At 39.9% G+C, this 27,482-nt stretch overlaps 1 protein-coding gene across 2 annotated transcripts; it reads left to right on the plus strand.

The window, feature by feature from the left end:
• Nucleotides 1–10,501: 10,501 nt before the first annotated feature.
• LOC130931551 (CD209 antigen-like protein E) lies at nucleotides 10,502–25,561 on the plus strand. Of its 2 annotated transcripts, none has more exons than XM_057860458.1 (6): nucleotides 10,502–10,663; nucleotides 14,051–14,140; nucleotides 22,461–22,727; nucleotides 22,789–22,955; nucleotides 25,184–25,317; nucleotides 25,397–25,561. In XM_057860458.1, exons 1-6 carry the CDS (start codon nucleotides 10,531–10,533, stop codon nucleotides 25,542–25,544), a joined length of 939 nt encoding a protein of 312 aa, XP_057716441.1. In that variant the 5' UTR covers nucleotides 10,502–10,530; the 3' UTR covers nucleotides 25,545–25,561. The 2 variants fall into 2 exon arrangements, with proteins under 2 accessions (XP_057716441.1, XP_057716442.1); XM_057860459.1 differs by having other exon boundaries at nucleotides 22,470–22,727.
• Nucleotides 25,562–27,482: the final 1,921 nt, after the last annotated feature.

Here is a 27,482-nt window from a genome sequence, read left to right on the forward strand (position 1 = left end):
TCGGAAATGACAAGAGTTAGACAAACTTTTTTTTAACTTTCAAAATAAAAGAATTCTCTTCGACTTCCATTTGGTGTATACTACGGTGAAAGCACGAGAAACGCACTTCCTGTAAATGCAATTGCTCTTTCTCTTAGCTCTTGGCTGACAGCGCAAGTGCGCCACCACATTTAAATCATGTTAATATGTTTTTACACAACACTTAAATCGCAGGAATGTGTCACAAGCTCACACTTGTCCAAAGCGATTTGACGCGTGCCTCGCACTTGACAAAGTGCCGATTACCAAAGTTTACTAGTGAAACCGGAAGTTACATTTTAGGGTATCCGTTATCAGAGGTGACAGAAGTACAGTAAACACGTGTGTTGTAACTACTTAATTAAGTACAAGTTGTAAACGGTACATTCTGAATTTATTATACTTTGAGTACAACAGTAACATAATTGGTTAAAAAAAAAAAAATATATATATATATATATATATACACACACACACACACACACACACACACACACACACACACACACACTCACACTCACCGGCCACTTTATTAGGTACACCATGCTAGTAACGGGTTGGACCCCCTTTTGCCTTCAGAACGGCCTCAATTCTTCGTGGCATAGATTCAACAAGGTGCTGGAAGCATTCCTCAAAGAGCTTGGTCCATATTGACATGATGGCATCAGTCGGTGCAGACTGGTCGGCTGCACATCCATGATGCAAATCTCCCGTTCCACCACATCCCAAAGATGCTCTATTGGATTGAGATCTGGTGACTGTGGAGGCCATTTGAGTACAGTGAACTCATTGTCATGTTCAAGAAACCAGTCTGAAATGATTCCAGCTTTATGACATGGCGCATTATCCTGCTGAAAGTAGCCATCAGAAGGTACATTGTGGTCATAAAGGGATGGACATGGTCAGCAACAATACTCAGGTAGGCTGTGGCGTTCCATCGATGCTCAGTTGGTACCAAGGGGCCCAAAGAGTGCCAAGAAAATATTCCCCACACCGTTACACCAACACCACCACCACGAGCCTGAACCGTTGATACAAGGCAGGATGGATCCATGCTTTCATGTTGCTTTTACCCGTTACAACCAAGGTAGGCAGAAGAGCATCTCTGAACGCACAGTCCGTCGAACTTTGAGGCAGATGGGCTACAGCAGCAGAAGACCACGCCGGGTGCCACTCCTTTCAGCTAAGAACAGGAAACTGAGGCTACAATTTGCACAAGCTCATCGAAATTGGACAATAGAAGATTGGAAAAACGTTGCCTGGTCTGATGAGTCTCGATTTCTGCTGCGACATTCGGATGGTAGGGTCAGAATTTGACTTCAACAACATGAAACCATGCTCAATTGGTACCAAACGGCCCAAAGAGTGCCAAGAAAATATTCCCCACACCATTACACCACCACCAGCAGCCTGAACCGTAGATACAAGGCAGGATGGATCCATGGTTATGGATCCATTTTTCAAAATGTCTGCCATTTTTAGCTTAGAATCATTAATTGATGTCTAATATTTTGTTTAAAAAAAAAAAAGACTTTTAAAAAATCATTCACTCGCATATGTCAAACTTTTGAACAAATTACGTCACAATGAAAAAAATTGTGTCTGTAAAAAAGTCACGGATATTTACCTCATAACTATCGCTTAATTGTATTTTTTTTTGTTACTGGCGCATTTTGTCCAATATTTTAGATGATAAACAATCGATCCAAACAAAGAAAAATTGAAAAAAAAAAACATTTAAAAGGGTAGATATACGAAAAAGAAAATCTCAACCACTCCTTGAAGTCTGCGATTTCTGGATCGCGACCCTTGTTATATTACTATATTTTACCGATAAAATCCCCCCAAAATCCAGCTGTGACCATTCACAGCTGTGCCTTGACACTCAGTGATACATGCTACATGGAGTTTTTGTATCGAAACAAGGTAAGTACGCATCTCGTTAAAGTCATGGCGTCTGTAATTCTGCTCTCGCGTGCTCTCACCTCCAGATAGGATTTTGCTGTATAATTAAAAAAAAAACAAGTTTTTAAATACCCTCCTGTACAAAATGTTTCTTCCCCCAGAAAATTGGAATTTTAAGCTTTCCAATGATGTATCACACATGCATATCGGACAATTTTGAAATTTGGCCAAACTGGGGGTCTCAGAGCGGAACTTGAAGTCACCCGAGTATTTTCCGCCATGTGTATATATACAATAAGGAGTGGCATGCACAGACAATTTGGGGAGCAGGTGCTCGGAGGGGAAAAAAAAGGGCACTTTTTGCGGCGTATGATTATGTAACTGCCAGACCTGCTGCCTCGTTAGAACAATGTGAATTAATAAAAGAAAGAAAAAAACATTCCAGATATATTACGTAATTACATATTTTTAAAATCTATATTTAAATAAATTACAAAACACTTAAATTCATAAATATGAATACAATGCTGGCCAAAAGTATTGGCACCCCTGCAATTCTGTCAGATAATGCTCAATTTCTCCCAGAAAATGATTGCAATTACAAATGCTTTGGTAGCAATATCTACATGTAGACTGCCTGCAATGAAAAAACACAAAACAGAATGGAAAAAAATAAATTACAATTATTAAAAATTAAATCAATATCATTTTACCCAAAACTCCAAAAATGGGCCGGACAAAAGTATTGGCACCCTTTGAAAAATCATGTGATGCTTCTCTAATTTGTGTAATTTACAGCACATGTTACTTACCTGTGGCACATAACAGGTGGTGGCAATAACTAAATCACACTTGCAGCCAGTTAAAATGGATTGAAGTTGACTCAACCTCTGTCCCGTGTCCTTGCGTGTACCACATTGGGCTTGGGGAAAAAAAAGAAGACCAAAGAACTGTCTGAGGACTTGAGAAGCAAAATTGTGAGAAAGCAAGGGCGATCTCAATGCTACAAGTCCATCCCCAAAGACCTGAATGTTCCTGTGTATACCGTGCGCAGTGTCATCAATAAGTGTAAGGCCCATGGCACTGTGGCTAACCTCCCTAGGTGTGGACGGAAAAGAAAAATTGACGAGATATTTCAACGAAAGATTGTGCACATCATGGATAAAGAACCTCGACTAACATCCAAACAAGTTCAAGCTGTCCTGCAGTCCGAAGGTACAACAGTGTCAACCCGTACTATCAGTCGGCGTCTGAATGAAAAGGGACTCTATGGTAGGATACCCAGGAAGACCCCACTTTTGACCCAGAGACATGAAAAAGCCAGGCTCGAGGACTACTCAACGTTGTTCTAAATAAATAACTTAAATATAACAACAACAAAAAAACTTCTTTGTCAGAGTACTGCTTTTGTCCACAAGCAGAGCCAAACACAACAAAAAAATGAACGCTCCATTGGGTTGCTTTCAGACCACATACTCTGTAAATAAAATACAAATGAAAATTGACTGACACACACACAGACTTGGGACCTCTCTCTAAGCAGCTTCTTGCTCACGTTTTTCTGGTTCTACAGTTTCCAGCAGAGTTCACTACATTGCTCATAGTTTAATTAACGTTAACAGTCAAAAACACATACAGGAGGGCATTTCCCTCTAAGCAGCTTCCTACTCAGTTATGCTAAGTCTGACGCAGGTCGGACTTTCAGTAGCAAAATTAGTGGTGTGTTCCTCACCTCCACAATGTTGACGTCTTTTTACATTACTTACAGTGGCTGCTGCTGCTGGCCCAAAAAAAACTTCTAATATCCCTCCTCTTCAAAGGGGGCGGAGGAGGCGCCATGACATTATTCTGTCGGGGCTGTGCTTGTATGTGTTCATCAGCCAATCAAGCGTGCGTTTGAGGGGGGGAAAAAATGGACCGGCACATTCAGCAAGTGACAAGGGGGTAAATGTAAGTCTGAACATAAGGAAAATAATTCACTTAATATTGTTAGGGTCAACTCTATCCTTACAGCATACAGTATGCAAAGACAATCTAAATTACCTATTTAACAGGACTCATTATATAATGCAAATAAGGTTACTTAAAAGTTGGTGGGGACAATTAGAACATCCTGAAAAGTTGGTAGTTTTATGTCCCTACTATCCCTATGCAAACCTACACCCTTGCACACTACAGAGCCAATTTTATGTTTGGCATTCTGCAAATAAATAGTGCTTATAGCCTGCTATAATCCTGCATTGTTGTTATATCAGTGTATCTGTGTGCTCATACTCAAAATGAAGGAGCCTTAGAGCTTAGTTACTTTGTACTACACACACTATACACACTCAGTTTCACTTCCTCCAGGTAAGATTCAAATATATATATATATATATATATTATATGCGCATTATGAGTTTTTGTTAAAGGGTACCATGGACTTAAAGACTTGTAGGCTTTAATAAGCCACAATTATTCTCTTTTACTAAAATATGGTATTATAAACATCAAATATTGCCATTGATTTAAAATCTATAATACTGTAGTACATGTTCTGACCTACGGAGGGCGCTATGTTTTAACTGTGCTCTATACTAGCAAAGCTGGTCAGATTGTCTTGTTACAGAGCTGTGGGATGAGTTCCTGATGTCGTACCAGCATCCAATTCCATCTCATCAGCAGTGTCTTTAAACCGATCGTAGGCAGGTTGCCGAGATATTGACTTGCTGTCATTTGACGGGCAAAAAAATACATTTGCATTTGCAAGTACATTTTACACGAAGATACGTTTTCAAAGTTGGTGGTGGTGGGGGGGGGGGCAATAAACAGTAAAACTTTAAAGAATAATTATTGGGATGGTAATGATGAAATTTATACAGCATGCTCCACTGATATTTCTCGCTAATAGTCTTTAAATAGGGATACTAAATCAGCTGAGTCCAGATTTAGAACCAAATGATTGAAATCAAAATGTAAATAAAACTGTAAAGACATGTAAATATGGATTGAATAAACTAATTATCACCCCCCCAAAAAAATCTAAGTCAGCTTCTTAGATAACTCCCCTTTTTTAATGAATGGTATCATATTATGTTAGTCATTCTCGCTCTCTCTAAACCTCTCTTGCAATGATATTAGAGCAGGGCGGTAAACCGAAAATTTACCGTCACCGAAATTCTTAACGATGACCGACGTAATTTTGACCATGTCGGTAAATTCGGTAAATTAATAAAACAAGAAAATATAGTCTTTTCATCCCGCTTTGATTCTGTGTTGTCCGTCTATGTTCATTCCCCTTTAAGAAACCGTCAATGGGCTTACGTAGGGAGTCACGTGATCATCAAGGAGCCAATCAAACAAAAGCCCAGTAAGCTAACGCTAGCAGCTAACGCTACAAGCAAAACGTGATGGAGTGTGGCTTAAGGGAGGTTCACCAAACTTTTAACCGACATTTAGTAGACTCTTGGTGGCATCCAGACGGGCTTTCACCCGCTGTCCTCCCTGCTGTTCTCACAATTTCCGGAGATGGTGCTTTCAGTGCTTTCTACTGGTAGCCAGGCTAACGCTAGCTAGCGGCTTACGCTACAAATGAACGTGATGTAGTCGGATAGCGGCTCTAACTTGTCGAAACGGCTGAACTTAATGAGTGGATTGGGCACGGACTGCATCTAGCAATTACTATGTGGCATTATTTTGTATCTGTCTGTGTGTGATTCCTCTGATAGCTTTTGTGATGGTAAAGCATTCAGCTTAAAGTACAATCCAACGGCGAAACTTATAATGACCGAGAAATGGCCCCAGCTATTTTTCTGTATGTGCTTATTTCTGTGTCATTATTGCTATCATAAAATCTTAAGCGTTTCATTTGAAGAAGATCAATATAGCTTTAATGTGTGTGTGTCTCTCTCTGTTTGTTTGGGGTTTCATTTGTGCGTGCATTTATTAAAAAATGCACTGGGGGGGACCCTAAAACCATAATGTAAACACTTGTATTTAATAATTATGTCACAGCAGCCATTAACAAGTTGTCTTTTTGAAGTGTACTGTTCAAGCTGCAAGTCATTTGTGTTACAATGACATGTTTGCACAGGCATATTGATTTTGATAATGTACATTGTTCAAGTCATACACGCTGTTATAAATGTTCATACTTGAATTCTTATTGCTTACATTACATTTTTATAAACTAAATGTTTAGACTGCATGTACAATTGTTAAATACAGTATATGAAATTGACTGCTGGTAAATAAATCAACAAGAAACAGTTAATCTGTATTTCATGCATTGATTCAGATTTTCAAATTATATAACAGTACGCTTGGGCGAATTTATCGTCATTTATCATTATCGAGATAAATCTGCTCAATTTATCGTGATACATGTTTAAGGCCATATCGCCCAGCCCTAAATGATATGAGAAATGATACTTATTTCATTATATTGTATTAGTACTCACCTCACCATACCGGTGTTAGAGACAAAAAGCATCAATACTTAATATAATAGGGCTGTCAAACGATTAAAATTTTTTAATCGAGTTAATTACAGCTTAAAAATTAATCGTAATTAATCGCAATTCAAACCATCAATAAAATATGCCATATTTTTCTGTAAATTATTGTTGGAATGGAAAGATAAGACACAAGATGGATATATACATTCAACATACGGCACATACTGTAAGTACTGTATTTGTTTATTATAACAATAAATCAAGATGGCATTAACATTATTAACATTCTCTTAAAGCGATCCATGGATAGACAGACTTGTAGTTCTTAAAAGATAATTGTTAGTACAAGTTATAGAAATTTTATATTAAAACCCCTCTTAATGTTTTCATTTTATTAAAATTTGTAAAATTTTCACTCAAAAAATAAACCAGTAGCTTGCCATTGTTGATGTCAATAATTAGACCATGCTCACTCATGGTACTAACCCATAAAATCAGTTGGACCCAAACGCCAGCAGAGGGTGCCAAACACCAAAAACAAGTAACAAGTGGACATTACACTTTACTGTCATTTTAGTCTGTTTGAGCGGGGCATGTGCGTTAATTGCGTCAAATATTTTAACGTGATTAAAAAATTATTTACTGCCCGTTAACACGATAATTTTGACAACTAAATGTACAACGTCATTCAAATCGGAACTATTTCTGATATACTGTAAATATTCAGACAGTTAGCTGTTAAGAAAGACAAAACTAACTAATTACAGGCTGCTTCTCTCTGTCTGTGACTGTCACCTTATGCTTAGCTATTATATGCTTTTAGCTTAGTTTACAAGCACTCGGTAATTGAGAGTAAAACTTTGAACAATGCTGGAGGAATGATGCAGATAATCAGAACTTGCGTCTGTGTTTGTGAGTGGATGTTTCACCCGTTCCTGCAGCAGTGAATGATAGGCACTTATGCAGATGGTACGGACTAAACATCCACCGTGACAGAAAGATTCAAACATTTTAATAACACATTATTGCACGACTAAAATGAGAACTGAATAGATTTTACTTTAAATGAAGTCTACATCTACAAAAATACTTGGGTCTCAAAGTATTCAATTCTGCAGTTTTGAGATATTAGGCAAGACATCCAACCCTTCCGTTCTCATGTGTCCTATAGTTGCTGATGTGCAAATATTTAGATTACACAATAGCAATAGGAAAAATAAGACAAAGCTCATCAAATATCTTCCCTTCTCTCCGTTCTCATTTTAGAGCAACTTCTTCATAATGAAATCTTTTTAATCTGCCTTTGAGGCAAAATCTTAGCTAGAAGCAAAATCCTCTTTTAATTATAAATAAAGTCGGTAACTTGGAAATGATGCAGACCGGTCAGGGGCTCTGGGTTGGTTTTGCAGAACCTTGGAGCTAAACCCTTTGGGAAAGCTATTACTTCAGACTAAAAATGAATAACAAATGATCCTTATTGCACTTCTGTTCATATACAGTAGTAAGACAAACACATTCAAGTCATTCTCTTCAATAAATTCCCAAATAATTTTCAACATTGTTGACCTGTTGATGGCGCCAAAGAACAAATGGACCAACATGAAGCTTTGACACAATTGGCTGTAAAATGTTATTGCCTTAAGAGAAAACTACTTTGGTCTTCTGAAAAAATGCAAATGATTTCCAAACCTTCCATTTTAGGTGAAGAACGCTGTAGATGTCATTCATGTTGTTGTCCAATAGTAATGCATCGTGCCTCCTGACATGCAGTGCGGCACTGTAAATGTTGATATTCTTTGATAATTAACTCTTTAGTTAGTGTTCTAGTAGTTTAATGATATACCAGTTACACTATTTTGATCATTTAAGTTTTGTTTTAAAACAGTGAGTTTAAATGACATTTAATTTTCTGACCTGCTAATACAGTGCCTTGCAAAAGTATTCGGCCCCCTTGAACCTTGCAACCTTTCGCCACATTTCAGGCTTCAAACATAAAGATATCAAATTTTAATTTTTTGTCAAGAATCAACAACAAGTGGGACACAATCGTGAAGTGGAACAAAATTTATTGGATAATTTAAACTTTTTTAACAAATAAAAAACTGAAAAGTGGGGCGTGCAATATTATTCGGCCCCCTTGCGTTAATACTTTGTAGCGCCACCTTTTGCTCCAATTACAGCTGCAAGTCGCTTGGGGTATGTTTCTATCAGTTTTGCACATCGAGAGACTGACATTCTTGCCCATTCTTCCTTGCAAAACAGCTCGAGCTCAGTGAGGTTGGATGGAGAGTGTTTGTGAACAGCAGTCTTCAGCTCTTTCCGCAGATTCTCGATTGGATTCAGGTCTGGACTTTGACTTGGCCATTCTAACACCTGGATACGTTTATTTTTGAACCATTCCATTGTAGATTTGGCTTTATGTTTTGGATCATTGTCCTGTTGGAAGATAAATCTCCGTCCCAGTCTCAGGTCTTGTGCAGATACCAACAGGTTTTCTTCCAGAATGTTCCTGTATTTGGCTGCATCCATCTTCCCGTCAATTTTAACCATCTTCCCTGTCCCTGCTGAAGAAAAGCAGGCCCAAACCATGATGCTGCCACCACCATGTTTGACAGTGGGGATGGTGTGTTCAGGGTGATGAGCTGTGTTGCTTTTACGCCAAACATATCGTTTTGCATTGTGGCCAAAAAGTTCAATTTTGGTTTCATCTGACCAGAGCACCTTCTTCCACATGTTTGGTGTGTCTCCCAGGTGGCTTGTGGCAAACTTTAAACGAGACTTTTTATGGATATCTTTGAGAAATGGCTTTCTTCTTGCCACTCTTCCATAAAGGCCAGATTTGTGCAGTGTACGACTGATTGTTGTCCTATGGACAAACTCTCCCACCTCAGCGGTAGATCTCATCCAGAGTGATCATGGACCTCTTGGCTGCATCTCTGATCAGTTTTCTCCTTGTTTGAGAAGAAAGTTTGGAAGGACGGCCGGGTCTTGGTAGATTTGCAGTGGTCTGATGCTCCTTCCATTTCAATATGATGGCTTGCACAGTGCTTCTTGAGATGTTTAAAGCTTGGGAAATCTTTTTGTATCCAAATCCGGCTTTAAACTTCTCCACAACAGTATCTCGGACCTGCCTGGTGTGTTGCTTGGTTTTCATAATGCTCTCTGCACTTTAAACAGAACCCTGAGACTATCACAGAGCAGGTGCATTTATACGGAGACTTGATTACACACAGGTGGATTCTATTTATCATCATCGGTCATTTAGGACAACATTGGATCATTCAGAGATCCTCACTGAACTTCTGGAGTGAGTTTGCTGCACTGAAAGTAAAGGGGCCCAATAATATTGCACGCCCCACTTTTCAGTTTTTTATTTGTTAAAAAAGTTTAAATTATCCAATAAATGTTGTTCCACTTCAGGATTGTGTCCCACTTGTTGTTGATTCTTGACAAAAAAATTAAATTTCATATCTTTATGTTTGAAGCCTGAAATGTGGCGAAAGGTTGCAAGATTCAAGGGGGCCGAATACTTTTGCAAGGCACTGTATTTCTTACTCTCTGTTCAGATGAGGTGAAAGCCCGCCCGTCTCATCAGCCCATAGGACATGGTTCCAGTAATCCATGTGCTTTGTTGACATGTCTTCAGCAAACTGTTTGCTGGCTTTCTTGTGTACCGTCTTCAGAAGAGGCTTCCTCTTGGGGTGACAGCCATGCACACCAATTTGATGTAGAGTGCGTCGTATGGTCTGAGCAGAAATGCGAGGGTTGTACTCACTTTTGTGATACACTGTATTATCATATCGTACACCGCCAGGTCATCCTGTAACTTCCCATTGTTTGATAATCAATAATGACAAATATACATTATTTCATATTTGACTTATTTGATTTAGTTTATTTTGATTAGTAGTTAATGAGTTTTCTTTCATTCTTAAAACTTTAGGAAACAAACAAATTTTACTGATTGACAAATGACTGAATTAACATAGGATGATTGTTACTATGATTATATACAAATCATATTGCTATTCGTATTCATAGAATTGCTGTTTATGATGGTTGTGACAGCCCACTCTAAAACATGTGATCCTTTGTGCTGAATGTGCACTGTCAGTGTGGCTGACAATTTAGTGCCTCTAACTAAGAGCAAGAACGTGAACAGGCTTTTGTCATGGCAGCTCCCACAGCCATGGAACATGAGGCGAAAGCTTCAGAAGACAGCGTATCTTATGTGCAAAAGTCATCTCGGGTTTTGCTTCATCGCGGTGGACCGTCTCGCGCTCGCTGTGAAATGTTTGGGAAAGGTAATGTGCCGCATTTGCTTTTTTTCTCTTGCTTAATAACACTGTTGATGACATGTTGCTCAAATAATTCCCCCACTTTTGTCAGTAACATGATCATTATTTATTGCAAAAAAAAAAGTATGCAATCTTTAAAGGGGAAGTACAGTGGGGCAAATAAGTATTTAGTCAACCACTAATTGTGCAAGTTCTCCCACTTTGACAAAATTTTACAGAGGCCTGTAATTGTCAAAATGGGTAAACCTCAATCATGAGAGACAGAATGTGGAAAAAAAAACCCAGAAAATCACATTGTTTGATTTTTAAATAAATTATTTGCAAATCATGGTGGAAAATAAGTATTTGGTCAATACCAAAAGTTCATCTCAATACTTTGTTATGTACCCTTTGTTGGCAATAAAGGAGGCCATACATTTTCTGTAACTCTTCACAAGCTTTTCACACACTGTTGCTGGTATTTTGGCCCATTTCTCCATGCAGATCTCCTCTAGAGCAGTGATGTTTTGGGGCTGTCGTTGGGCAACACGGACTATGTTTATCATTATGCATTTATGCACAGGCATCGTCACAAATGTGATCACACAAAATGCAACCACGCATCACATCCCCGCATTTCCTACTTCTCCTGAGTCGTCACAAATAAAACATAGAATTTCGTTGTTTTTTTTCGGGCTCGTGCATACGAATAAAACATGAAATTTCTTTTTTTTTTTTTCGGGTTTGGGCCTGCAAATAAAGATAATGTATCGGCGGGCCGGGTCGGGTTTTAATACCCGCGGGCCAGTCGGGTCGGGCTGGATTTTTTAGACCCGATCTAACTTCTAGTGTCATGTAATGTTAGCATACCGTACACCTATTCAGTCTGTTGATCTCTACTGTATTTTAAACTGCCTTTCAAGATGACATGTCTGTTCTTGGTGCTGGATTCTATTGAATAAATTTCCCCCCAAAAATGTGACTTATGTGACTCCGGTGCGACATACATATGTTTTTTTCCTTTTCATTGCGGATTTTTTGGCTGGTGCGGCTTATACTCAGGTGCGACGTATAGTCCGAAAAATACGTTTTTTTTTTTTTTTCTATTATCATATAGTGTATGTAGAAATAACCTGTCACCCTCCGTTAAATATTTTCCGTACTTACTGAGCAAAAGCTGATTTTACTTGCCCACGCCGCGGGAGTTCCGAAGACACTCAGCCAATTCAACAGCTTGGCTAAAAATTGTTTGCCAGCAGCTGTCACGTCACGGGCGGGAGTGTGTACGTACGCAGCAGAACATACAGTGGTATGAAAAAGTATCTAAATCTTTTGGAATTTCTCACATTTCTGCATACAATCACCATCAAATGTGATCTGATCTTTGTCAAAATCAGAGAGATGTAAAAACAGTGTCTGCTTTAACTAAAACCACCCAAACATTTATAGGTTTTCATATTTTAATGAGCTAGCATGCAATCAATGGCAGAAGGGGGAAAAATAAGTAAGTGAACCCTCTGCCTTAGGAGACTTAAAAAAAACAATTGAAACCAATTTTTATCAAACATTTTAAGTCAGGTGTGTGCCCAGTCACTGATGAGTGGTTTAAAGCTGCCCTGCCCACTATAAAACACACACCTGGTAAGAATTGTCTTGATGAGAAGCAGTGTTTGATGTGCATCATGGCTCCGTCAAAAGAGCTGTCTGAAGACAAGGAGGATTGTCAAGGATTGTTGATTTGTATGACGCTACGAATGGATACAAAACCATCTCTAAAAGTCTGGATGTTCATCAATCGACAGTTAGAGAAGTTGTCTACAAATGGAGAGAGTTTGGCACTGTTGCTTGTCTCCCAAGGAGTGGCTGTCCACCAAAGATGACGCCAAGAGTTCAGCGCAGAATACTCAGAGAGGTAAAAAAGAATCCTAGAGTGAAAGCCAATGACTTACAGAAATCACTGTCATAGTCCAATATCTCTGTGCACACATCATCTACAGTATATGTACAACTATGGCCAAGAATGGTGTTCTTGTGAGGACTCCACGGAGGAAGCCACTGCTGTCTAAAAAAAACAAAAAAACATTGTTGCTCGTTTAATGTTCGCAAAAAGGCAATTGGACATTACACATAAGTTTTGGCTAAATATTTTGTGGACCGATGAAACCAAAGTTGAATTGTTTGGGTCATGTGTGTAGGAAAAATGGAACAGCTCACCAACATCAAGACCTCATCCCTACCGTGAAGCATGGTGGAGAGAGCATCATGATCGGGGTTGTTTTGCTGCCTCAGGGTCTGGACAACTTGCAATCAATAATGGGAGAATGAATTCCAAAGTTTATCAGGATGCTTTGCAGGAAAGCCTGAGGCCGTCTGTCAGACAGATGAAGCTAAAATGAAGATGGATACAGCAACAAGACAATGATGCAAAACACAGAAGTAAATCAACTTCAGAATGGTTTGAGAAGAACAAAATACACGTTCTGGAGTAGCCAGTCAAATTCCAGATTTGAACCCCATTGCGATGGTTTGGCATGATCTAAAGACAGTGATTCATGCATGCCAGACATCCCAGGAATCTGACTGAACTACAGCAGTTTTGTAAAGAAGAATGAGCCAAGATTAGTCCTGATCGATGTGCCAGACTGATCTGCAGCCTTTTTTCATCTGTGTGATTTTGACAAAGATCATATCACGTTTGATAGTGTTAATGTCAAATGCCAATAAAAACACTATGCCACTGTATTATATCAAAACAGGTTTGGATTATGATTTCATTGTGTATTTTTAATATCTGGACATTCGTTTTGTGTGAAAGTTCCTCTCTTTGGAGAAACAGCGAAAACGAAAAGTGGTCTTTGGTATGTGGCAAAATCGATTTTGGCATGTGGCATTTTTTGCCATGTGGCATTTTTTTGGGATGTAGCAAAATGGATTTGGTATGTGGCATTTTTTTGCCACGTGGCAAAATGGATTTTGGCATGTGACTTTTTTTTTTTTTTTTTTTTTGCCATGTGGCATTTTTTTTGTCATGAGAAAAAATGTATTTTGGCATGTGGCATTTTTTTGGTACCAAAATTCATTTTGCCACATACCAAAAAGAAATGCCACATGGCAAAAAAACGCCACATGCCAAAATCCATTTTGCCACATACCAAAAAAAAAATTCCATATGCCAAAATCCATTTTTCCACAGACAAAAAAATACCACATGGCAAAAAAATGCCACATGCCAAAATCAAGTTTGCTATATGGCAAAATTAATTTTGCCACATACCAAATACCAATTTTCGTTCTCGGCACTGCTGTCTTTAAGTTATGGCACAAGGACCCCAGTTCGAGAACCGCCTTGAGAGTTTTTATTAGAAAGAGCTCTGAAAATGAATTTCTTATTCTCTCTGACTAATACACTCATAGGTGCAGATGGACGTAACCGTGTGGTCATACTATGCCTGGGACTATTGGACGTCGTCCTTCTCGTTGCTGCCGTGGCTCTCGGAATCGCCTGTGAGTCCAGAAACTGTTCGAACATCCCAACATTAAAGCGGAAGTTCAGAATTTTTGACATTAGGCTTAATCTTCGAGTTAGCGGGGGTTTAATTAGTCGGTGGAGTTGGTTTTACCAAATTTAGTGCAGTTTGTCAGTTATTTGTTATTTTCAGGACTCCGGAGTGGCTAAGCAAGTGCGAGTCAATGATGTTTGCTCGCGTGCCAATAAAAAACAAAATATGTACGCATGAGAATCAACGATAACAACTGCTCCAATAAATATTCTGTGAAATATAAGAGAACAACTTCAACTGAAGTTATGGAAAAAGTGCCAATATTGAACCAGTAGATTTATTGGTGAATTTACAACACAAAACTCACACAAAGGTACATAGCTTCACCACAGCGAATGAGCTATGTCATGAGTTTATTATTCATTATTTTTTAAATCATTTATTGTTCATTTATTTTTTGCACCGTGAATGCAAATGGTCTGCTCACATGACAAATCCCAAACATCTTAGTTTGAAGACATCTAATGGTCAATAAGCATAGCTGCTGCGTGCAGCCCTTGTACAAAGGCAGAAGGCTTCTGCATTCATTTTAAAGGCAACATGCATATTGGCCCAAAACTGCCGTCGATACTATCCGATAACCCGGTAATGTCAGACAATTCTAATAAAATACTGTATTGGCCCGAATATACGACAGCCCTGATTATAAGACGACCCCCTTTTTCAAGAATCAAGTTTGAAAAAAGACTTTTTGAATACCAAATTAATTTTTATACAGAAAATAATTACAGTACATCTGAAACAAATGATTATAACAATATATTTGAGAGAAAAAGCATGTATTTTGCCTCATTCACATCTTAATATCCGAACATTTAAATATGTAAACTAAAGTGCAATCACATTCGTGAATGAATGTTCTCTGGTTTTAGAAATATAAATAAACCAATCTATTGTGATAAAACAACAAAATTGCAATAACTGCATTAACCATCAACGTGAGGTCTAACCGTAACTGCAGTCTTGAAACAAATCTGACTAAGGAAAAACATTGCAATAAAATAATGCAAACTTGAGAGTAGCTGAGATCTGTCATGACAGAACATCGCTTCAATGATATCTGGCGCCGCCTAGCGTCGTGAATGGGTATAACGTCTAGACCGTGAATATAGGACGACCCCCACTTTTTCAGTCTTATTTAAATGCAAAAAACACCGTCTTATATTCGGGCCAATACGGTATGTTAAAAAAAAAAAGTTTTTTTAACCATCAAGTTTACATTATTTTTAATGACTCGAAAATTTAGTTTAATGCTTTTCAATTCATTGTAAAGCTTGAATTTTGACAAAATCTATTACGTAAACATTTAATGCTTTTTAACGACCCGCATAAACCCTGATCCTTGTCAGTTTAGACGATAGACGAATGTTTGTTAATCGTAATACAGGTAGTCCCCAGTCTATGAAGGAGTTCCGTTCCTATGCTGGCGACTGAACCTGAATTTCTGCGTAAATCGGAATTAGCCCGTTAAGTACCCCTAAATCTCAGAATAACTATCCAAAAAATCCAAAAGTATTGAATTTTGTTTAACAATGCCTTCTGCTGGCAGCGTTGGGTCTGACTGGACTGTCACCTTGCATGACTAAGAAACAGGCTTATACACCTGACATGGATAGAGGATAGCTTTTCTCTGGTTTGGCACAAATAAGGCTGTAAGTTGTTTCAGCTAATATATTTTTGTGTATGCATTTGTAATTAAGTTTAGAGCTGCAGTTTGTGGAGTTATGTGTGAGCGATTTGCTATGAGAATTGTGAAAACCTTAGCATTCGTAGCAATAGCGTACCGCACGTAACACGTAGCCTTTGCTCATTGGTATTTATGACATTAGCAACTGTTGCTGGGAGGGGGTCAAACTTGCGTTCGTCCCTCATGCTAGATGCATGTAAATAATGTATGAACGAGATGTTTACTGAGCTAAACTTACCAATTCTGTCTGAAAATGTTGTCCCTGGTGCCAGATTCACTGGTAAAGATTTGGAAGAACTTATAAATGTTCAATTTAAGAGATGGCTCGAGTGTCGAGGGCTGAAAAAGACGGGAAAAAGAGCCGACCTGATCCAGGTACAGAGCTTTTCTATCAACACTTTTTCCTTGTGTGCATTGCCTTACATCACTGATGATGACATTCTCCGGTTTCAACAAGCTATCCTTTACCACCATATGCCCTGTCTTTCTTATATATTATATCCTATGGTTGTCTTACGTCTCTGACTGTTCTTGGGGGCAATTTATATTGCTATTTTTGTGTAGCGATTGCAAATGCTACTCAGTGACAGCCAAGGAACACTTTAAATGTTTTTATTAATCACAAATCTTAATTATATTTATTTACACTTCCCCATTACTAAAGTTGTTTCGTTACAACAGAAAAGTTAACAACAGTGGGTGAGGTACCATTTAAATTTTTTTCAGGTCATTCATTGTCAGACGGCACGGCAAAACGCCGCTCTAAAAAATAAGTAAGAATATCAAAATGGCTTACCTCTTCGGGGCAGGCTGTGGTAGGCAATGGATCTGCATGTTCATCTATATACGACCATGGGCCTCAACAAAATGTTTACGGCATATGAAGGTGAACGGCTTCACCTTGCTGGTGTTAAACTGGTCTTTTGGACGTCCGCACAAGTTGATACATTGTTCACAGTTTTTGGCTTCGGAAAACGTATGAAGAAAGCACCCTTCATATGTCGTAATGTCTAAAGTAGATTCTACAAATTCCATAGCAGCAGTGTTTACTCGGCATGTTCTTATTTGAAAGATTACCGGCAGAAAACAAGCAGTACTAGCATGGGTTGTATGCGAGCGCGCTTCTATTTTGACCCCCTTCTGATTTCCAATGGTGACGGCACGCAGCCTTGCGGTCTAAAAATAGCCATTCGTTCGGTAGGCTATTCAGCTAGAGTCATAAACTTTGTAATACTTGAAAGGGCACGGGAAACGGGGCCGTTTCATAGGGGGCCTATTTTCAAAAACTTAAAATTTAAATATTTTCAAAATCAAAGCTGCTATCAACCTAAAACCAAAACAGGCACCTACCTTAGCCATATACATATGAGTCTCCATGAGCAGCAGCATAAAAAAATTCGAAGTCGTTCCCTTATAAAATCCCGATTAATTATTTTTCATAGAAGTATAACAAAACTTCAAATGACTATAAAATTCTCAGATTTTACACTAGGAAAGCACAAAAATCACCAAATGCAGAGATATTCACCTATATTTTCAGGATGAATAGCAATATTTAACATTTAAGTTTTTGACCAAAATAGCAACTTAATTTTTTTTATTTATTGCAAGATTTCAACAGCTAGTAAATCACTCAATTTAACATCAGAAACTTAATACTTGTAGAATGTATGTAAATAGATTATTAATAAATTCTATTTACAATCACAACTTATTATAGAATAGAATAGCCCTTTATTATCATTATAGAGTTATACAATGAAATTGTGGAGCATCCCTTTACAGTTAAAAAGTTGAAATCTCAATAGTGACGTGAAAGTATGAAATATAAAGTCTTCTTTCTGCCATCCTCGACTCTGCTCTTTTTCCTGCCGGTCGGCCACTCCAAGGTTTTGTTCTTCCTTGCTTCTGAAGTAACATCCTTTGAGAAGTTCGCACCAAAACAGTTGAAGAGGGACCACCAGGAACTCCAGCAGGTGCTCTTGCACTTCCTGCACATCAGGGAGTCCAACAGCGACATTCTGAAGGACGCCATGTGGGCCATGGGGAGAGAACATCTCCAGGATGTCGGCCCTGTGTGTCATTGTGTTCCTCCTTGCCCGTGCGACCGTGTTGGGTTTGGCGATTGCCATGATGAGCCCGACGCTCTGCTTCTCGATCGAAGAGCGCGCCATCACCTTCTGGATCAACTTGTAGCCAACTTTGACAGACTTGTAGTTCTCCCAACTGGCCAACACCTTCCGGCTCGAGAATTGGGCCGTCCGCATCCTCTCAGCCACCTAAAAAACATGTTCTATGATTCTTTTTTTTTTTTTTTTTTTTTTTATAAAGTGAATAATGATGGAAGCTGCAGTAGATGTTCTTCCAAAGGTGCTTGGTGTCAATGTAGACATAGATCTGCTTGTTGCCGTTGGTGTAGGGGTTGGTGTAGGACCATGGTGTTTTACTGAAAATTCCATCCATCCATCCATCCATCCATTGAATCTTCCTCTTGCTCCGGGGTCGGGTCGCGGGGGCAGCAGCTTTAAAAGGGAAGCCCAGACTTCCCTCTCCTTAGCTACTTCAACCAGCTCCTCCGGCTGGATCCCAAGGCGTTCCCAGGCCAGCCGAGAGACAGTCTTTCCAGTGCGTCCTTGGTCGTCCCCGGGGCCTCCCGCCCATGGGACATGCCCGGAAAACCTCTCCAAGAGGCGTCCAGGAGACATCCGAACCAGATGCCCGAGCCACCTCAGCTGGCTCTTCTCAACGCGAAGGAATAGCAGCTCGACACCGAGTCCCTCCCGGATGACCGAGCTTCTCACCCTAAAACTCATTTCGGCCACTTGTATCCGGGATCTTGTTCTTCCGGTCACGACACTTACCGAAAATTGTTAGATTCAAATAATACAAACAAAACATGTAAAAGCTGATTGTTTTTTATACAGGTAATATGGACGCAAAAATGTCTAAAATAAAATCTAGAGATACAAAATCCAACATGGTCGCCTTAGCAAAACAATGAGCTTTTTCCGTTGAAATTCTTGTGAATAAAAATTCCTGAATTCTTTATAGATATGGACGTAAAACATTCTCGATTCCTACGTTAAAAGGAAAAAAAACGTGCAGGTAGCTTTTATTTTACGTAAATATTGCAAATGTGCGGCTCGTCCTAAAGTTCACTGTGGCGCCGCCTTACCACATGTCCATAACAAAGAGCTTTTTACGTTGAAATTCTTGTGAATAAATGCTTAAATCTCTGAACTCTTTATAGATATGGACGTAAAACAGTCTCAATTCTTGGTTAAAAGCAAAAGAAACCATGCAGGGAGCATTTATTTTACGTAAATATTGCGAATGTGTGGCTCGTCTTGAGGTTCACTGTGGCGCCGCCTGACTACAAGTCCACAACAAAGAGCTTTTTACGTTGAAATTCTTGTGAATAAATGCTTAAATCCCTGAATTCTTTATAGATATGGACGTAAAACAGTCACAATTCTTGGTTAAAAGCAAAAATCCGGGCAGTTGGCAGTTGTTTTACATAAATATTGCAAGGTATCATGCCAACGCTGTGGCTGCTAATTTCTCCCATTGTTTTTTTCCCACAATGTTTCAAAAGCATGCATGGTACAAAAAATATAATCATTACCTTGAATCCTCGAACAAATCACTCCTGAGACAATCCGTCTGGTTAGTATGCAGTCCAGCTTTCGTAAGTTTTAAATGTAAATCCGGCTTTCACTTTGCCTGGTACACCAGACTCACCGCTGTTCCAACTATTGAGTCTGGCCACCATTCACGTGGATACAATTTCCAGGGCGGAGCAAACCACAGCAAACAGACAGCGGAGTGGACCAATCAGCGACGGGCAGACGTGATGTTAGTAAAATGGCGGGGGCAGGACGAGGGACTTGCGCGCGGAAGTAAACAAACGAAGAGAGCGGAGTTTATTCGACATGGCTAGTGCGAAACAGACTGTTGTCAATGACTCGTGTCGATGTGTTTTTGGTAATTTAAAACTAATTTTACCGTGGATTGGAACATATTCTCGGCTCTCCCGTTCACCATCTGTGTTGTTGAAGAGACGACTTTCGACGCGCAAGAGTGACATTGCTCGTGAAGAACACGTCACGCAAATAAACGAATCTGATTTGTCGATTGATTTTGTACCTGCTCGAAAGGCCGTTAATGGGATGGTTCCCAGACTATTTCTCTCAGTGTTTGAAAAATACAGGGAGAATAGTCTGGCAGAGCCAGGCAAGCTTTCACTGCCACCGACTTCTAATAAATGAAGATTCGTCACACAGCTGTCTACGGGCAGGCGGGGCGCAGAAAATGAAGAAGTTTTCCAGTCAAGTATCTTAATGTCCATGCTAGAGTACTTTTGTTAAGCCAATCATGCTAATGTAATCTACTAAATTAACGTATTTATCATACTAGATCAGGTCTAGACTAGTCCAGGGGTCTGGAATAGATGGACGTTTGAACACCACTTATTTGGTGTCAAGTGTTTTATTGTTAAAAAGCGTGTCGTTTTGAACATGAATGGACATATGTGTGTTACAGGTTTACAAATTGTCAAAAGTGAATGAAGTACAAAGCTTCAGGAAGCACAATTACCTTGTTTAAAGCTGTACAACTTCACGTTTAGTGAGGACAGAACACGTCATATAATAAAGTAGAGTAAAAAATAAGATACTGTGAGGTACAATAAGGTACTGTTTCACTGACAAACCCCCCCCCCCCCCCAAAAAAAAAACCCCAACTGGAGACAAAATGGCGGACGTGACCCCGGCGTCGTAAATTCCAAATCACTCAAGTCGAGTATGTCATGACCCGGGGACTACCTGTACTATATACGTCAATATACAGTTGGGCAAATAAGTATTTAGTCAACCAGTAATTGTGCAAGTTCTCCCACTTGAAAATATTAGAGAGGCCTGTACTTGTCAACATGGGTAAATCTCAACCATGAGAGATAGAATGTAGCAAAAAAAAAAAAAAAAAAAACAGAAAATCACATTGTTTGATTTTTAAAGAATTTATATGCAAATCATGGTTGAAAATAAGTATTTGGTCAATACCAAAAGTTCATCTCAATACTTTTTTATGTACCCTTTGTTGGCAATAACGAAGGCCAAACGTTGTCTGTAACTCTTCACAAGCTTTTCACACACTGTTGCTGGTATTTTGACCCATTCCGCCATGCAGATCTCCTCTAGAGCAGTAATGTTTTGGGGCTGTCATTGGGCAACATGGTCTTACAACTCCCTCCACAGATTTTCTATGGGGTTGAGATCTGGAGACTGGCTAGGCCACTCCAGGACCTTGAAATGCTTCTTACGAAGCCACTCCTTTGTTGCCCTGGCTGTGTGTTTGGGATCATTGTCATGCTGAAAGACCCAGCCACGTCTCATCTTCAATGCCTTTGCTGATGGAAGGAGATTTTCACTCAAAATCTCTCGATACATGGCCCCATTCATTCTTTCCTTTACACAGATCAGTTGTCCTGGTCCCTTTGCAGAAAAACAGCCCCAAAGCATGATGTTTCCACCCCCTTGCGTCACAGTGGATATGGTGTTCTTCGGATCCAATTCAGTATTCTTTCTCCTCCAAACACGAGTACCTGTGTTTCTACCAAAAATTTCTACTTTGGTTTCATCTGACCATAACACATTCTCCCAGTCCTCTTCTGGATCACCCAAATGCTCTCTAGCCACCCGCAGACGGGCCTGGACGTGTACTGGCTTCAGCAGGGGGACACGTCTGGCAGTGCAGGATTTGAGTCCCTGTGTACTGATAGTGGCCTTTGTTACTGTGGTCCCAGCTCTCTGTAGGTCATTCACTAGGTCCCCGCGTTTGTTCTGGGATTTATGTTCACCGTTCTTGTTAGCATTTTGACGCCACGGGGTGAGATCTTGCATGGAGCCCTAGATCGAGGGAGATTATCAGTGGTCTTGTATGTCTTCCATTTCTAATAATTGCTCCCACAGTTGATTTCTTTACACCAAGCGTTTTACTTATTGCACATTCAGTCATCCCAGCCTGGTGCAGGGCTACAATTTTGTCTCAACAGCTCTTTGGTCTTGGCCATAGTGGAGTTTGGAGTGTGACTGACTGAGACTGTGGACAGGTGTCTTTTATACCGACAATGAGTTAAAACAGGTGCCATTAATACAGGTAACGAGTGGAGCCTCGTTAGACCTCGTTACAAGAAGTTAGACCTCTTTGACAGCCAGAAATCTTGCTTGTTTGTAGGTGACCAAATACTTATTTTCCACTCTAATTTGGAAATGAATTCTTCAAAAATCAAACAATGTGATTTTCTGTTTTTTCTTTCACATTCTGTCTCTCATGGTTGAGGTTTACCCATGTTGACAATTACAGGCCTCTCTAATCTTATCAAGTAGGAGAACTTGCACAATTGGTGGTTGACTAAATACTTATTTACCCCACTGTATTTGAGGTATTAAAAGATTTTTTTTCACGCAGTTGTCCTCAGGCTGGAAATCTCAACACCCCCAATGTTCAACTCTTGAGGCTAGATGTCAATTATTCACAGATTTTTCAGTGGAAAATGTTTCCCTCTTTTGATTTCGAGGTTCCACAGTCACACAACGCCCCGACACAAAATCCCAGCCAGCAGCAGCACACCTCATCGCCGAGCTGGACCATCTCTTCGGTAACCACAGCGATGCGATGGAGGCAATGCAAGAAGCGGTGAACATGCTAAACAGAGAGACCAGAAGCCACAAAAAACTGAAGGTGAAAGTGAAGGAGCAGAAGAGCGCCAATGACGTTTATCAGAGGCAGCTCGAGAGATTTCGCAGAGAGAGGAAAATCCTGCAGTTCAACGTGTCAGCTTTGGGTATTACAGCATTATTATTGATGAAATGTTTTGTTACCAAGGACGTGTTTGTATCTCCTAGAGGGGAGCTGTGGCAAATGCAACAAGGGGTGGATTTTTTTCAACTCATCCTGCTATTACTTCTCTTACTCCAATTCATCTGCAAGCAGAAAGGACTGGATGGACAGTCGAAACGACTGTATCAATCGAGGAGCGGATCTGGTTGTGATCGATCACCAAAAAGAGCAGGTGGATCATGATCGCATTTGTCAAAACACCCATTGACAGCAATAGTTGTTTGATCCATTTTAACTGGCAGAGGCTAGAAGCAAGAGAATGATCACTTCCTGTTGATTTTGGGTCATGAACAGGCCACTTCATTTGATTTTGAGTCACTTCCAATTCATTTGGGGACGTTCTTCCTTTTCAGTAACCCAAACTCAACATGAAGTGAGCTGTAAATACCCCAAAATCAACAGGAAGTGACCAACCAAAAGTCGTTCTCAAAAAATTAGCATATTGTGATAAAGTTCATTATTTTCTGTAATGTACCGGTAAACATAAGACTTTCATATATTTTGGATTCATTACACACAATTGAAGTAGTTCAAGCCTTTTATTGTTTTAATATTGATGATTTTGGCAAAAAAGTCAGGAAAAACCAAACATCCCTATCTAAAAAAAATTAGCATATCATGAAAGGGTACTCTAAAGAAGCTATTACCCTAATCATCTGAATCAACGAATTAACTCAAAACCCCTCCTGAGGCTTTTAAAAACTCCCAGCCTTGTTCATTACTCAAAACCACAATCATTGGCAAGACAGTCGACCTGACTGCTGTCCAGAAGGCCATCATTGACACCCTCTAGCAAGAGGCTAAGACACAGAAAGAAATTTCTGAGCGAATAGGCTGTTCCTAGAGTGCTGTATCAAGGCATCTCAATGGGAAGGAAAATGTGTGGCAGGAAACGCTGCACAACCAGAAGAGGTGACCACACCCTGAGAAAGATTGTGGAGAAGGGCCGATTCCAGACCTTGGGGGACCTGCAAAAACAGTGGACTGAGTCTGGAGTAGAAACATCCAGAGCTACCGTGCACAGGCGTGTGCTGGAAATAGGCTACAGGTGCCACATTCCTCAGGTCAAGCCACTTTTGAAACACGGCAGAAGCGTCCGACCTGGGCTACAGAGAAGCAGCACTGGACTGTTGCTCAGTGGTCCAAAGTACTTTTTTTCCAGATGAAAGCAAATTTTGTATGTCATTCGGAAATCAAGGTGCCAGAGTTTGGAGGAAGACTGGGGCGAAGAAAATGCCAAAATGCCTGGACTCCAGTGTCAAGTACCCACAGTCAGTGATGGTCTGTGGTGCCATATCGGCTGCTGGTGTTGGTCTACTGTGTTTTATCAAGGGCAGGGTCAGTGCAGCTACGTATCAGGAGATTTTGGAGCACTTCATGCTTCCATCTGCTGAAAAGCTTTATGGAGATGAAGATTTCATTTTTCAGCACGACCTGGCACCTGCTCACAGTGCCAAAACCACTGGCAAATGGTTCACTGACCATGGCATTACTGTGCTCAATTGGCCTGCCAACTCTCCTGACCTGAACCCCATAGAGAATCTGTGGGATATTGTAAAGAGGAAGTTGAGAGACACCAGACCCAACACTGTGGATGAGCTTAAGGCCGCTATCGAAGCACCCTGGGCCTCCATAACCCCTCAGCAGTGCCACAGGCTGATTGCCTCCATGCCACGCCGCACTGAAGCAGTCATTTCTGCAAAAGGATTCCCGACCAAGTATTGAGTGCATAGCTGATATAATTAATTGAAGGTTGACTTTTTTTGTATTTAAAAAAAACACTTTTTTGTATTGGTCGGATGAAATATGCTCATTTTTTGGTTTCTCTTTACTTTTTTGCCAAAATTATCAATATTAAAACAATAAAAGGCTTGAACTACTTCAGTTATGTGTAATGAATCTAAAATATATGAAAGTAGAATGTTTATCAATACATTACAGAAAATAATGAACTTTATCACAATGTGCTAATTTTTTAAAAGGACTATATATTGAAGCTTTACAGTCACTTCCTTTTCCTTTTGTGGGCATTTAAAGGTCACTTGATGTTCGTTTTAGGGCATTTACAGGTCACTTCCTATTCATTTGGGGACATTCTCAAGTTACTTCCTTTTCAGTAACCAAAAATGAACAGGATGTGAGCTGTAAATGCCCCAAAATCAACAGGTTGTGACCCATGAATGCCCCATAATCAACAGGAAGTGACAAATCAATATATTGTAGCTTGTCGGTCAGTTCCTTTTTGTTGTGCGGGCATTAACAGCTCACTTCCTGTTCACTTTAGTTCATTTACAGGTCATTTCCTTTTCATTTTGAGTTCAAATGGCTCGGACGTCTGTTGCCGTCCATAGAGGCCTAAGACATAAATTCCCTAAATTTTCCCTCCTTTTGTTTTCACAGTCTTATATAAGTCAAATCATTGAATCCCTGAGAACTTATCATTTTGAAGTAAACGGTCTGTGGATCGGTGTCACTTATAAAAAAACTGAGGGTACGTGGATTTGGATAAATAATGTCACAGAAGCAGAGCAAAGGTAACACTTTCAATTCATTCCTCCTTTCACTGATTTAGCATTACAGGAAGTTCGAATGAGTTTTTCCTCATTTCTCTAGGTACTGGATGCCCGGAGAACCCAACAACTCCCAGGGTCAGCATTGTGGGGCGACAGTCTATTCATCAACTCAACCCTGGGAAACTCGATTTGGTGACCACTGCGACTCACATTTCCACTGGATATGTGAAATGCTGCCTAAATTTTAAAAAATCAATACAATATTTAGGGCCCGAGCACTAGGCGTGCGAAGGCCCTATTGTTTTGCAAAGGATTATTATTATTATTTTTTTTTTCAGGGCAAATGAAAACGGCCAATTTGGAGGCCTGAACATGCGCGAAAAGTCACCAAAATTTGCACATACGTGCGGAAAATTGTAAATTTCGATAATTTAACAACGTTGCAAAAAAATGTAACAAAATGGCTCAGTGGCGCCCCCTTGAAATTTTAAAATTGGCCTATAACATTAGGGTTTGTCAGCGTAGAGCAGGGGTGGGCAAACCGGTCCTCGAGGGCCGCAGTGGGTCCTGGTCTTTGTTCCAACTGATTCAGCACAGACAGTTTAACCAATGAGGTTTCAGTGGAAACAAGAAGCACCTGACTGCAATCAACTGATTGCACTTGTAAGAAACCAGATTGGTGAAAGGCTGTCCTCATGATGGGTATGAACAAAAACCCGCACCCACTGCGGCTCTTTGTGGAATAGTTTGCCCACCCCTGGCGTAGAGCAATGAAATTTGGGGAGTCTATACCTTGTCTAAAACCGCTTCAAAAAAGCATTGGCACCCATATTCCAAACCCAACAGGAAATCGGTTATTTTGGATCGAATATGAAATTTTTATCGATTTACAGGGTGCACATTTGAGACCTTTCCGCCGAGGGAGTTAGTTGGATCATCTTCAAAATTGGTGAGACTGTTCAGGAGACATATGAGATCTTAAGTTTCTAAAATGGTGTGTTTTCATTCACGGGTCTGATCTGGGCGTGGTGCGAAAGTCGGCCATTTTTTCGGCAAAACACCGAATTCAGTAAATGGCTAATAATTCCTTGACACAACTTTCAATCTTTTTCATATCTGCCATGTATATGCGGTATCCCAGCCTGAACACGACTGCATTGAAATATTACCCATTAGGCCTAGCGCCCCCTAGTGAGAACAGGAAATGCCTTTTTTTACGAGACAGGTTCCTCCTCCAAGGGAAAAAAATCTGTTGACCTCAAACCTGCATCAGGGGAGCCTTAAGACCTGTGTTCAGGTGCCTGATGAAAAATATTGAGGTTTCGTTGAAGCGGAGGGGTCCAAACATGAAAGTGAAAATGATCGTCAACAATTTGTCTCGCAAAATACTTTGAACAGTCATAACTCAGCAGATATACAACATATCTGCGCCAAACTTCCCATGCTTGTTGAGAGTCATACCCTGAAGGGTCCTGTAGGGGTCATTTGCATCAACTCTACAGTGCCAACTAGTGGCGACAGAAAGGAGTTTTAAAAAAGGCCTTTCCTATTGGTTTTTTTCAACGTAGAGCAATGAAATTTGGGGAGTAGATACCTATGCCTAACTGCTCAAAAAAGCCTCTTGCACCCATATTCCAAATCCAACAGAAAATCGGGTATTTTGGATCGAATGTGAAATTTCTGTCCATTTCTAGTACAGTTTACATTTGGAGGCCTGGACATGCACGAAAACTCACCAAATTTTGCACATACATGCGGCTTTGTGTGGATTTCGATAATCTTGCAACGTTACAAAAAAATGTAACAAAATGGCTCAGTGGCGCCCCCTTGAATTTTTCAAAAAGGCGTTTCCTATTAGGTTTTTTTAACGTAGAGCAATGAAATTTGGGGAGTCGATACCTTGTGCAAAACTGCTCCAAAAAGTCTCTTGCACCCATATTCCAAACCCAACAGGAAATCGGGTATTTTGGATCGAATGTGAAATTTTTATCAATTAATAGGGTGCACATTTGAGACCTTGTCACAGAGGGAATCAATTGGATCATCTTCAAAATTGGTTAGACAATTCAGGAGACATATGAAATCTAAACTTTTCAAAATGGTGCATTTTCATTCATTGGTCTGACCTGGGCGTGGTGCCAAAGTCGGCCATTTTTTCGGCAAAATGACAAATTCAGTAAAGGACT

This window comes from Corythoichthys intestinalis, chromosome 15, assembly GCF_030265065.1.
Source record: "Corythoichthys intestinalis isolate RoL2023-P3 chromosome 15, ASM3026506v1, whole genome shotgun sequence".
Classification (NCBI taxonomy): domain Eukaryota; kingdom Metazoa; phylum Chordata; class Actinopteri; order Syngnathiformes; family Syngnathidae; genus Corythoichthys; species Corythoichthys intestinalis.